Below are 13,254 nucleotides of genomic sequence, written 5' to 3' on the forward strand. Positions count from 1 at the left end.
TTTTCATCCTCCTTCTGCTTCAGTCTCCTGGCCCATTACAGCTCCTGGCAGAGAAGAGAGGGCATCCTTGCCCTGCTTGCCCTCCACATCCCAGAGGAACTTGCTTCTAGTTTCTTCCTGGCCCCAGAGGAAGAAGCACAAGTAACAGAGGGTCTCTGTCCTAGCCAGAGTGGCCAGGTGACAGGGTGATCCTCAGCTCTTTGTGACAGGGCTTCTGTTTGGCTCTGGGTTTTTGAAACCTCTTGGGAGTTTTACTCCTTTTTTGGTCATCCCAATCCCCCCCCCCCCAGTATGGGAATCTCAAATAGGAGTTTTCCCTCTCATCAAGCTGAGCAGGAAGAGGGGACCAGACTCATCCCTTGGGAAAGTGGAGAGTTCCCTTCTTTCAAATCCTTCACAGATTTCTCTTTCAACACATCAAGCATCTACAGTGTGCTCAGAATGCTGCTGTGAGAGCCTGATTTTTTCCCACTTTAACAGAAGGAAGGGCTCCAGCTTTTCCCATCTCCTCTGCAGCTAGCATGCAAAAACTTCGGTCTCTGCTGAAACTGGAATTCTCCTTCTGTCATCCTCTGTCTTCCTCAGGATCAAGAGAGCAAGAGGCAGCAGTCCTTTTCACCAATCCTGCCTTGTTTCTCTGTTATATAACAATATGGGCTTTTAGACTTGTTTTTCTAGATATTGGCAGTTGCGTCAAATATTGGCATAATCCAGTGGTTTACATGGAAAGCCGTCTGGCTCTGTCTGGAGGCTGCACAATGCTGGTATTTGCATTGAAAACAAGAGCCTGCAGCATTGTCAAAACCCGTTCCAAAAGAGTCCAGGTAAACAAAGGGAAAAGACACTGGCATCGTGGCCTGACCTGTGGAATTACAGCTGCCCTGGGGCAGCTCCAGGACTTGATAAGAAAGATTAATGGCTTTGCAATTGCTTTCTCTCTGAAATGGTCTTTTAGCTAAGTCTTCTGTGATGGCTTTCAAAGAATCACAAAATCATTTAGGTTGGAAAAGACTTTCAAGACCATCAAGTTCTACCTTTGACTGATCACCATTTGTCAGCTAGACCATAGCCCTCTGTGCAACATCTAGTTCAGTGAGCAGTGACTCCATCTCCTCCCAGGGCTCTGGAGTTTTACTTCTGATGCACCCATCAGTCTGTCAGCCCTGCAGTGTGTGCTCTGTGATTTAAGAACCCATCGTGGCCCACTGGGGCTGTTGGAAGTTGAGAGGTCAGGGACTGTGATTGGGTTAGGTTTTAAAAATAAAAAGGTAAGGAAGCTGCAGAGGGGTGACAGCTGAGGAAGTTGTTTAGTTGGATCTTTCTGAAGGAAAGCAATGTGCTCACATGCCAGGACAGTTTGCAGGCTTGGTTGCTCCTTCCCATCCCAGTGTGGCTCAGCTTGAAGTGTGAAATAGGGGGAAAATCCAGTGGCAGCACAGAAGAAATGGCTTTGGTCAAACCTCTTTGCAACCTGCCTTAGCTCAGCCAACACCACCTGCCCCTGCAGTGTGCTTGCGGCCTGAGCTGTGCTATGTGCCCTTGTGAGCTTATCAGCTCATACCACGCTCCTGTCCCAGGCAGGTGGCCCCTCCTGATGCCTGGAGTGCTGGCCCAGGCCATCGCCCCTGCTGCAGGCCACAGCCTTTGGCCAGCAGCCAGCAGAGCCACGGGCAGGATGGCTTCTCTGAAAATGGTCTGCATGAGCCTGGGACAAGTAGGAACCTTCTCCACTCAACTGTAGTCCTGAGGCACAACAGGAAGGTTTTCAAGTGTCCGGGGTTTTATTACATGTCTGAACCTTTGCCTGTAGCTTTCAGGTGCTCAACAGGGATGATGTTGTTCAGTCTGCACATAACCCAGCTTTTGACGTGGCACATCAGTGCCACCCTTTTGATTGCTGTCTCAGCAATCCAGCCAGTGCTTGCTCCTGTCTGAAGCTGATCACTGGTTCCAGGAATTGCAGTTCCTGGTGCAGCACCTTCCCAGTTCCTGGTGTAAAACACAGTGCTGAGAATCAGCCCAAAGCTCAGGCTGTAGATGTGTTGTCCATTTCTCTCTGCATTCGGGAGTGGACTGTGATGTCTTTGCCACTGGTAAGATATTGATTCTCCAAACATTTTTTTCCTGTTACACAAATAATTCAATTTTCACCATGGGCTGGGAGCTACCTCCAGGTCTGTGGTACCTGCCTGTAGTAGATGCTATGTAGCAGTCTGCTGTTAGGTGCAGCCCCCAGATCTGAGCTTTGCTACATGAGTGTTTTGAACTTGGGCTGATCTGGGGGTGAAGTGTGTGGCTGGAGCTGATTGATACTTGTTCTGTGAGGAAACACATGTGCTCTGTGCTGCAGCTTGATGGCTGTGACAGCTGTGACTCAGTGACTTGCCTGTGTGACCATTCAGGAAGTCTGTGCTGTATCCAAAAATTGGTTTCGAACCCCAGAAGGTCTTTGACCACAAGATCCTGCTCTGCTTCATTTCTGTGCAAGAAGTCAGTGTCCAGCCTCCTGAGGGATGACACGAACTGTAGTGCCAGTGTGAGCCAGCAATACTTTTTCATTGCTTACCCTCTTGGTCATCATGGGACACAGGGCAAACACCTATAGTGGGTGCACTCCTGACCAAGCTCTGTGTTGAAAACTGGCTTCCAGGTAGAAAAACATCCACCCCATGTCAACCATATGGGTTTAATGACAATGGGGTTTGCCCTAGAGCAGCTTAAGGAGTAAGAGATGAGATGGATGTGATTACTGTTCTTTCAGTTTGATTTTTGGATTATGATTTCCCTTTCCCCACCCTTGTATTTGTTAATGTTTAATGGAGAACATTCTTTCTTCAAGGCTCTTGCTGGTAATATGCAGCCCTGTGTCTGTTATTGAAAGCAGAATGATGAACCCTTCGTAAGGAGATTTATGGTAGAAACTGTGAGGAGCTCACAGTTACAGCATGACCAGTGAACACTCCCCTGTGCTGACAGTTCATCAGCAAAACCCCTGACCCTTCCACCCTTAATCATCCTTGCTTGTCACTGACATAATTGCCTGATTACAGACTCCTCTCCCCCACCCTTTCAAACTGGGTGCAATAGTGCATTTGAAAAACAAATGGAAATGAACTGTCTCTGCTCTTTTTTTCTTTCTTTTTTTTTCCTTCCCCTGCATTGAGACGGATCAGGCTAAGATTCAGTTTCTTTGTGCATGAGCAGAGACTGGGATAGGCTTTCAGGAGTCTTTTGCACTGGTGTTTCTTGCATGTGAATGGTAAAGCTGATGTCATTGTCTTATTGATTGGGATGACAACTTTGGACATAAATCATTAATGTCTGGGAAACAGGGAGGAGAAAAAGGCAACTCATACTCGATAATTTTCCATAAATCTGCTGTTCATCCCTGCATATATGATCTAGAGTAGGAGACAGTGGGAAGTTTTCCTCTGCAGCATGAGGACAATGTGCATTGCCACTGCTACCTGAACCATTTACCCCAGAACATGTTGCCATATTCTGCAGAAAAAGGATCACATCACCAGCAGTGCTGTTGTGCTGGAGCCTGTCTTTGTAGATGTGATCCAAGGTCAGAAGTCTGACCAGGGGAAGGGCTTGGGTTCTTTCATTCCCACAGACCTTGCACCCCTAGCAGCATTTCAGACCTGGGCCCAGGAAGGAGTAACAGCGCAGTTCTTGGGAACTACTATGCCTCTCGCTCCTTGAATTGCCACCAGGGATTGTTTCAGAGTTTTTAAGTGACCTTTTTTTTATTCATTGATGATCTTAATTTCATGCAAAAAGAAGGTGTTCAAGTCAGTTCATAGCAAATGTCCCTGAGCTAGCAATAAACAAGCATGCAGGGGGTAGCAGTAATTCAAAACTGCTTTCACAGAAGTTCTTCTCAGCAAAATAGACAGCAAATAGGTCAGAGAGAGTGGAAATCCATGAGATACTTTTACCATTTTCCTATGTGCCTTTGCCCCTGCACACAGTTCATCCAGATGGGTCAGATTATCAGTTCAGACAGAAAGAAAATAAACAGTGTCTGTCAGAGGTTAGCAATAATGAAAGTATTGGTGAGCAGCTGATGTTTGAAGTGTAAATAGTTCAGCAGCAGTCTGTGCTGGTACCTGAGGGGAATTTTGTGATGCGTGGAAACAAGGAAGCCTGAAAACCACCTGGTAGGGTGGCAGAAGTGAAAGAAATTACATTCCCTTGCAGAAGGCATGGCTCTGATCCTCCTGTTCTCCCTTGCAGCCGAGCTCACCTCCGCCTGTGTCTAGAGCGCTTAAAAGTTCTGATACCGCTCGGACCAGACTGCACCCGGCACACCACGCTTGGGCTGCTCAACAAAGCCAAAGCACATATCAAGGTAAGAGCTGCCTTTTTCTGCTGCTTTCAGCGTGGGCTCTTGGGAACTGCAATGCAATTGCTCATCCTTGCTGCCTGCAGCCAACTCTGTTGAAGGAAAGAGTTTTGACACTGTTAATAAATAAATAAATATAAAGAGCAAGCAAACCTTGCCCCCTTGGTTAGCCATTAATCATTGCCACAAGCCCTATTGTTGGAAGAGTCCATAATGAACTCCTTAACTACAAAAATGATGGATCTGGAGAGCAAGGATCTTGTTCTGTATTGTGAACATTTGTTGACAGCTGCATTTCTTTAAAGAAAAGCATACTTACTGCTGAGTGACTGCATTTTGATGGGAAATGCAGCTTTTTTTCTGGTGTGCTACTGAGTTTCCACTGCTGAAGCATTAGCACAAACCACAAGACTGTGAGACAGGTTTGGCTTGCTGGAGTTCCATGTGTGAACCTTCCAGCTAGCCCAGTGCTCTTCCAGCTCCACTTTTGGCAAAGTGAGACATGAAAAGAAAATGCAGCATTGTCAGTATCTGGGAGAGGCTGAAATACTTCATTGCAGGTCAGGATATAGAGAGGGAAGACGGGTGATGAGGGAGGAAAAGTGCTGCCAAAGGGACAGAGTTAACCTGAAATGACTCCTCCTTATGCAATGTGCTTGTTGTAGGAAACAAAGAACAGTGCCCTGGTAGATTTCCCAGCTGTGATCAAAGAAATCTGTAGTAGGTTATGTAAATCACTCACTGAATAGAAAACTGTTTCTGAGAAATCCTTCTAAACCATGCAGTAAGGAACACAGAACTCCCGGGCCACGTTTTTATGTTGGAGCAGCTCGTAAGAAGCCCTGGAGTGGATTGGTTTGGGGGTTTGAGGCCCCTGCGTGGGCAGAGGCGGTAATGCAGTGTCTGGTCCCGGGCAGAGGGACCCACAGGCTGCTGCAATCCACAGCGTTTGCCCTGGAGAGGCTCGGTCCTCAGAGACCCTTTGAACTAATGGGTATGATTTATCAGCACCTGAGAGGTGGAAAGATGTGGGGAAAGGGCATTGTGCTTGGAGACTGCGAGGCAGCCTGGTTCAGGGCACTTGTAGCTTGAATCCTTCTGGGTCTGGGAAGGTCTAAGCAAGGCAGATGGCAGGGCAGTGGAGGTGGGAGGGAAGGAGAAAATGATAAAAGCAATTACTGAGTTATATTTGATCATGTCAGAAACTTGAAGAGGCTGAGAGGAGAAGCCAGCACCAGCTTGAGAACCTGGAACGAGAACAAAGATTCCTAAAGAGAAGACTGGAACAACTACAGGGTCCTCAGGAGATAGAGCGAATACGAATGGACAGCATTGGATCTACCATTTCCTCGGATCACTCGGACTCGGAGCGAGGTGGGTGTTGCTGAACTAGCATGGAACTGCCAGGACTCTGAAGTGAGAGAATGAGATTCATCCATTTCTTATATCTCAGTCTCCCCTTCTCATGGCCTTTGGTGTTTAGGTTGCTGATTCTGCTCACACACAGGCACATACATATGGAGAGTTTAGTATTTTGCATGAGTTCTAAGTCTGGAAGAATTGTTGTTGCTGTCAACTTGATCTGATTTCCGTGGTATTGAAAGAGATGGTAAAGTTGAGATGCTCATTGTGATTTTTGGTCTGCTGAATCTCTTGGCAACACAAAGAGGAAAATGTAAGAAGATATTAATGAGACTGGAACCAGTGTCTCACACACCTATCACCCAGCCCCCCTACCAAACCTCCCATTGAGTTCACCTCTTCAGTCAAAACTGGCTAGATATATCTGCATGGCTAACTGAATTAATATAACTTCCTTTTAAAAAATATCCCTGCAGTGGACAGAACATTAGGCACAATAGATGGTTTGATATTTACTGACAGACTGGAAAATGACAGATAGTTTGGGTGTAAGTCTGTAGTTTAAAACAAAAATCCTTTGGAAAATTCCTGGAACAATATGGGAACCAAGATATCTAGTTAATTAGATCTTTGATTTTTAAGTCTTTCTTAAAAACAAGATGTCTGTTCCAAAATTCACTGAACATGTGTGAGAGTAACCCAGATTGCCATGGTAATTCATTAAAATTGTGTGTGGTCCTGGCTTTGGCAATATAATGTCAAGCACCTAGCATGTTTGGGGTTAACTTCATGCTCCGTTTTCTCTCTTGCACTCAATTTTGTCTGTTTCTTCTTTTTTTCTAACACTGGGGTATTAGAGATCCAAAGAAAGAGGTAGTGGGACAAACTCAGTGTGTGGGGTGGCTTAACTACACTGACGGTGTGGCTGGCATATGAAGAGTGAAGCCCCTTTGCCAAATCCCTACAAAACCCTCCAAGCTGGTATTAGTCTTTTTATAAATAATGACCACAGCCTATCCCATTCCAGGGGAAACCTGCCAGATGACCACTTCAGTCCTTGTGCTGGGGAGTCCCAGGAGCTCACTGGCATGAAGGGGGCAGTTGGGTGTGTGGTGCTAACCTGTGTGCTTTTCTCTCATTTCCCTTTCTAGAAGAGATTGAAGTGGACGTTGAAAGCACAGAGTTCTCCCATGGAGAAGTGGACAATATCAGCACAACCAGCATCAGTGACATTGATGATCACAGCAGCTTGCAGAGTATTGGGAGTGATGAGGGTTACTCCAGCGCCAGTGTCAAGCTCTCATTTGCTTCCTAGAACCAAGTGAGACAACAGTGCAGGATGAATGATTTCACTGGGATGATCAAACTGGGTCCTAGATGCCAGTATCCTCTTTCAGAATTGACATATTGACAGCTAGGCCTGGAGAGACCTGTATATAAAGCTCTTTGGGTAAAGGAAGCCTCCCCAGAAACCCATATTTGTCCATTTGGTCATGTTACCAATCCCAATTTCTGCTGGCAAAAAGTTAGGCCAACTACTAATCCCTTTGCAGTCATTGAAATCTGTTTGTTTCTGTGGGACCTGGATCTAGACCTTAGTGATGAAAAAATTTGTTTTGAATTTATTTGAAATTGTTTGAAAGAGGATACTAGAGACTCATCCCTCTCTTTCTGTCATGAGATCTGAGAAATGTCAAAATTTCTTACACTGCATTCAGATTGAACAACCTAATTTAGGCCCTTCTGAAGAGCTTTTGTGGTCCTGAAAGGACTGTATCGTACAGTTTACCACAACCTAATGCTGTCACAAATTACTAGAAATCTAAGAAGGCTTAGGTAGCCTAGGAATAACAGTGACAATAATGATTAAGGTCTCATTCTGTGCCCAGAGGGAGAGGGGCGGCGATGTTCAGGGGAGAACACCATTCAACTCAGCTTTCTGTTGGACATCATTTAAACAGTGAGTACCTCTGAAGCGTGGCTAAAGCGAGAGGTACACACCTGTAATCTACCAGCACAGGGTGGGCTGTCAGGCCTGGGGCTGTGCCAGCGCCAGCAGATCCCCGGTAGATGTGTGCCCCTCGCAGGCACACGGCCAGCTGAGGGCAGAACGAAACCAGCACTCGAGAGGTGACACACCACACAGTCGTGCCCAGATACTGAGCCACTATGACCTTTTTATTTGAAGTGATTTTTTGATAAACATTTGTAAATGTGTTGGGAGGGAAAACACCCCAAGTCTGATGCATCTTTTTAGAGCTTGTCCATATGAAACCTTAGATGTCTTTTATATGAATTTATGCCATGAAAAGATCTCTGTTTTGATGAAGCACTTGACCCAATGAGATGCAAAGATCCTTTTTTTGCCATGTACACAATGGATGAAGGCTGTGCTAAGCTGGAAGAGGCCAGGTTTGGTGGGGGTTTCTTCAGTTTTCTTTATAGAATCATTCCCTTTGCTGACTTTTGAAGTTCCAGTCCAGTAGTTAACCTAGTTAAGCTCAGCACGTCTCTCATGTTAATGTAATGTTTTGACTGCACGTCCTGTTCCCAAGGGCCTTGCCATCTTATCTGTGCAGGTGCTGTTAAGAGCTGTTATAGCAAATGTTTTCTAATTTTCTCCAAGACAAGCATTCTAACCTGCACTTTGAGGGCTTTGCTTTTTTATTTTTGTCTTTTTAATGGCCAGGATTATTTTGTTTCCCAAGTTTTAAAAACCTTAATAGAGTCTTCACCTATGGCATTGTTTGAAACTTTGTATATCCTTAAGTAATTTAATTACCCCTCATTACTAAGAAAAAAAAGAGGAAAAAATGCTTTATAAAATTCATAACTTATTGCTGATTTGAATGGGTTGTTAATTTCAGTCCTTTAGATTTTATTTTATTGTTTTAGATAGGATTGGGGAAAAAGAGGTAAAATAAAGTAAAAAAATAAAGACAACCATATTTAGCAGTGCAGTGGAATTGTGTTTAAATGTTAGCATATGGTCCCCATTAAAGTAGCACTTTAACGCCATTAAACATTTCTGTATCTGAAATGAGTTGTGTTCTTCCATCTTGGTCATTCTTGTCACTTCAGCCAACTGCTGTTCTTCTTGTGCCCTTTGGTCCTGCAGTGACATCCTGAGCAAGTCTCATGTAGAGCTCAGCACTGTGATAACTTGGCCTGTGTTTAAATACTCTGATCTTTCCCCCACTCTCCAAAATGTGTCATTCATGTGTCAAGAGGCACAACACACATGCTTGAGTAGAGATATAATCTTTCCATGGCTGTAATGAATAATTTCTCTCCAGTCTGGTTATTTTTAAATTAATTTGCTTACTAAGTTTGCATCCGGTTGCAGTTGTTAAACATGTTTTCACTTGTGTGCATGTAATTCAGTGTCTCAGTCCATCTGTTCTTCTTTCTGGGAGGTTACCTGGCAGGAGCAGGAGTCTACCACAGAGTGAATTAAGCTCTAGGTTACAAATGGAGCCCAAGGGCTTTGAAAGAAAAAATGCTGCTTGGATTTACATTTGGGGTCTATATGAGCTCTGAATGACACAAGGCTTGAAACAGTCTGTAGAGTGGTGAAAAGTAGGAAACTTCCGCATGGCATCACTTATTTATTATTCTCCTTGGAAGTGTTGACCACTGGCAGTGCTGGGGCTGAGCAGTTGGATACCAGTTGGATTTATTTATTTATGAGCCCTTTTCCATAGCTGTCCCAGCACCTCCTTTTTTCTGTTATTTCTGTTTGTGTTAAATGCCCACTTGGGAAAGCAGTACAACAGCTGAGAAGCACTGAAGCTCAAGGGATGGAAAATGGCTGTGCTCTTCTAGTTGGTATAAAACAGTAACATCTCTGTGGTTGGAATAAATGCATTTGAAATGTTTGTTTTAATGCTCTGGGAAGTTTGGTATCTCCTACCTTTCTAGTGTTGTGGTCTCAAAGGAGTTCTGATCTCAAGTGCAAGTAAATGGGGAACATGTCACAGGAGATGAGCTTCCATCACCAGCCACCTGCCTGACTGCTCAGCCAGCAGCAGTGGTCCAGCCAGGAGGAGGTCGAGGAAGAAAACAAAACTAAGAACCTTTCTAATATCTCCTAAGACCTGGGGTTGGTTGCTTTGGTCCTGGTGGGTTCTTTGTAGCAGATGCTAGCAGATTTCAACTAGAATTTTGATAATTTCTTATGTGATGGAAACATTTCTCTGTCCTGCTTTATTTTTGCTTTGGGGACTCTGCCTTTTCTCACCTCACACAGCTGCCATCCTCCTCAAATCTCCCTTCGCTCTTCTGGTCTCTTTTGTTGCAGTGATCAAGATGACAAATTTTTAGAGAAGTTCCTATAATTTTACAAGAATATGGTGACTTTTCCTGTAAAAGCAGAATTCGATGCACTTTCCTGAGGCAGCTTTCCCATGCAATAGGCACACATGCACACACACGCACAGCTGCCTCATAAGCTCATTCTGCCAAGTCCTCCCTCTGTAAATTAGATCCCCAGTGGGTCTCTTTGCTACAGACAAACCCATTAAAAAGACCATCCAGCATTTTCCTTCTTTTGACACAAGTGTATTATGGAATGTCATCTCGTGTCTGCAGACAAGGTGGAGATGACTATCTGGCTGCATTTGTCACGGTTATCCTGTGGCGAGTTGTCACTTGAAGGTCATTTTAATGTCCGTTCCATTAGCAGCATGTCAGTGATGAAGGTGGTCTCACATCTGTCTGTCTCAAGAAATCTGTAGGTCAATAGAAAGGGGGTTAACTAGACAGACTTATCATTTTCTGGGGTTGGTGATTGTGTTTTCCTTTTGTCTGTTTGTTTGCTTGTTTGCTACCATCTGTTTGTGAGCCCCAGCTTCCTGCTTTTCTGCTTTGTTCTCTTGTACTCGCTGTTCCCTGTTTGTTGTGTTGCCCTGTGGGAAATGGGTGAAACATTTGGCTTCAATCTCCAATTGGAAGTGAGATCAATTGGGTGCCCTAACTGGAGGTAGTTGTTCTCTTTCCTCCCCACCCAGCTTTCCTTGTGGCATTTTTTCTGATACCAAACATGCATCATTGGAGAGAGAGATCAAGGTCACGTCCTGGAAGAGAATGGTAAAAAACAGGACTTCATTCTGAGGTTAGGGGGTTGATAACAATGAAAAGCTCTATAAAAGCAGAATAAAGTCCAATTTGTTTTTCCTGGAGCTTTCTCCCATGGACACGTTGTCCGGTGAGTGAGAAATTCCGTGACTTGATAGTGACTGAAATTCCTCTGCGTCAGCAATGCAATCTCTGAATTGTTCTGTGGGACCCTCGGGGAAGAGGAGTCTGTCCTTCTGCTCCTCTGTTCCCCAGTCCACACAAAATTCCTGGAAAAACTGATGGGCTGTCACATCTTCTTGAAATGTGCCAACAAATCTGAGTGCCATTTGGGAGGATGAATACAGGAGAGTGGTGTCTGCACAGATGTAGTTTCCATTTCACTGAAAGGCACGTTCTTTAACTGGGAATAATACATCAGCACTGGCTTCTGCTTCTCTGCTCATTTCCTCCTGCAAAGAGGACTGATCCGTGTAGTGGTTGGGCAGAGGCAGGAACTGGGAGTCTGTGGGTACTGGTGTTGTGGCTGTGGTACTCAAACCTTTTATGGGGGGGGGCTCTATTTGGGGTGCTGCTACAACTAGAGCTGTCTCACAACATGCATGTGTTGAGATCCCTTCAAAAATGTCAAGGATCAGGGATTGCTGAGCAGCCTTTGAGGAGAGTGGATGTGTCCAAGGTGTGGGCTCGTATGGAGCTGAACAGTTGAGTCACATGGTGCTGCTGGCCTGGCTGATGCAGGTCAAAGGTGTGAAATGTAATTTACTTTGGGAGAGATCTTCAACATTATCCATGCTGTAGAAGCTCTGGGTAGCAATTTATTTTTATCACACTGGAAAAAATCAGCCCCTAGGTTTGAAGTACCCCAGTGAGGCCAGGAGCAAGTGGTGGGGTGAGCTGGGTAGTTTGGCCTTTAGCAAGTCATCCAACATCTTAGCTTGCAGACTGCTGTGCTGCAGACATGTGAGGAAGCTTTATTTTAATACAGCAAGGATACAGCTTCAGCAAGGATTAATTTTGATCTTGAGGGATGTTGCAGCAAAGCAGAATAAGCCATGAAGGAATTTAAAGCATTTTATGGTGGTTTTAATATTGTGGTTTCTAGTTAAAATGTACACAGGCCTAGGCCATGACTTGGGCTACCAGTGCTCTTGTTAATGCTCCATTCTGCTAAGGTTAGGAAATTCTTTCAATTTAATCCCCTTTGAAAAATATGTCTCAAAATAATTAATTGTTATGGATCTCCTCCTGGAATGCTTGATGGGGAAATACAAAAGCTCTTTTCTATCCCAGAGTGGTGGATAACTGTACAAAATAGTATCCATCACGCCAGGAAATACCAGTTTCAGCAGGTCAGTCAGGTAAGGTGTAAAATGCAGCATGTCTCATATTCCTCATGGATAGTGTCTCTTTGGGAAGTAGCAGCACCTTTCAGTCTGGGTGAGTGTCACTGTTGAGTCAGGGACAGGAACAAAGACCCCGGTCTTTAGGTGAAAAAGAAGCCTTTAATAGGAAATAGTGCATCTTTTATAACCTGACTCACTAAGCTGAGACTTGATTAGTCTTTAAAGTTCACATTATTGGTGAATTAAGAATACCACACTCTGGAAAATTGTATCTATAAACAGCCTGTGTTTTATTTTCTCTAAGTTTTCTCACAGCTTCTTACAGCTTCCCAGGAAAATCCTGGGAGAGATATGTCTCTCTCTGTTCAGAGGATATGTGATTACCACAGATGAGAGCAAGACCTTTTCAGTCAGCACCCACTGTGGGAAGGGCTTTGCACTTCTGTACAGACCAAGGAGTCGTTGTGAGGTGAGTTCAGTATAGAAAGGGGATTGCTTTACAGAAAGAAGCAATGCAAGTGCTTTTATGTAGCAGAGCACTCAGCTTAAAACCAGAGCTGGCTTGGGTAGGTGGCACCATCATCCCAATGCAAATGTCCCTCCTTATCTTACCATCTAAGTGAAGGTTTTTAGGGCCCAGATAAAGATTGGATGAACTGCAACACAAAGAGCAGCACCAGCTGCCAGGCAGTGATCCTTCTCTTGCGCCTGGGCCAGAAATGCTTTTCTCACTCTTCACATAATTTCTGCAGAGAGTGGTTGTTTCCCAAGACCCTGCCACAGGTGCAGGTGAGCAGAACCTCAAGAGGAAGCACAGAAGTTTGCTGTAGGTTTTGCCTACTAAACATCTCCACTATTGAATTGCAGTCCTCTCAGGTAAAGTCCCTTTTTGTATTTGCAAACTTGTGAGACTAAGGAGCTACATAAATAAGTGACACAGCACTCACTGGCTTTAGGGAAGTCAAAAGAGAAATGGGATTGCCATGACCACGAGAATTTCAGTTTGCTCCTGTTGAGACTTCTGAATACTTAAACTGACTGGGACAATCCTAGATCTGAGTCAGGTTTATACTGGTTTACTTCCCACAATGGGCTTCAGTTTGCACAGGACTGAGGCTG

At 44.6% G+C, this 13,254-nt stretch overlaps 1 protein-coding gene across 2 annotated transcripts in view; it reads left to right on the forward strand.

The window, feature by feature from the left end:
- MXI1 (MAX interactor 1, dimerization protein) overlaps positions 1-8,753 on the forward strand; it is a 55,735-nt gene extending 46,982 nt beyond the window's left edge. For both annotated transcript variants that reach the window (XM_021536283.3, XM_021536284.3), the window contains exons 4-6: positions 4,243-4,357; positions 5,554-5,725; positions 6,865-8,753. In XM_021536283.3, coding sequence (XP_021391958.1) covers positions 4,243-4,357; positions 5,554-5,725; positions 6,865-7,028 — 451 coding nt within the window. In that variant the 3' untranslated portion in view covers positions 7,029-8,753. The remainder of the gene's footprint in view (positions 1-4,242; positions 4,358-5,553; positions 5,726-6,864) is intronic.
- The last annotated feature ends 4,501 nt before the right edge of the window (positions 8,754-13,254 follow it).

Source organism: Lonchura striata, chromosome 7 (genome assembly GCF_046129695.1).
Source record: "Lonchura striata isolate bLonStr1 chromosome 7, bLonStr1.mat, whole genome shotgun sequence".
Lineage (NCBI taxonomy): Eukaryota > Metazoa > Chordata > Aves > Passeriformes > Estrildidae > Lonchura > Lonchura striata.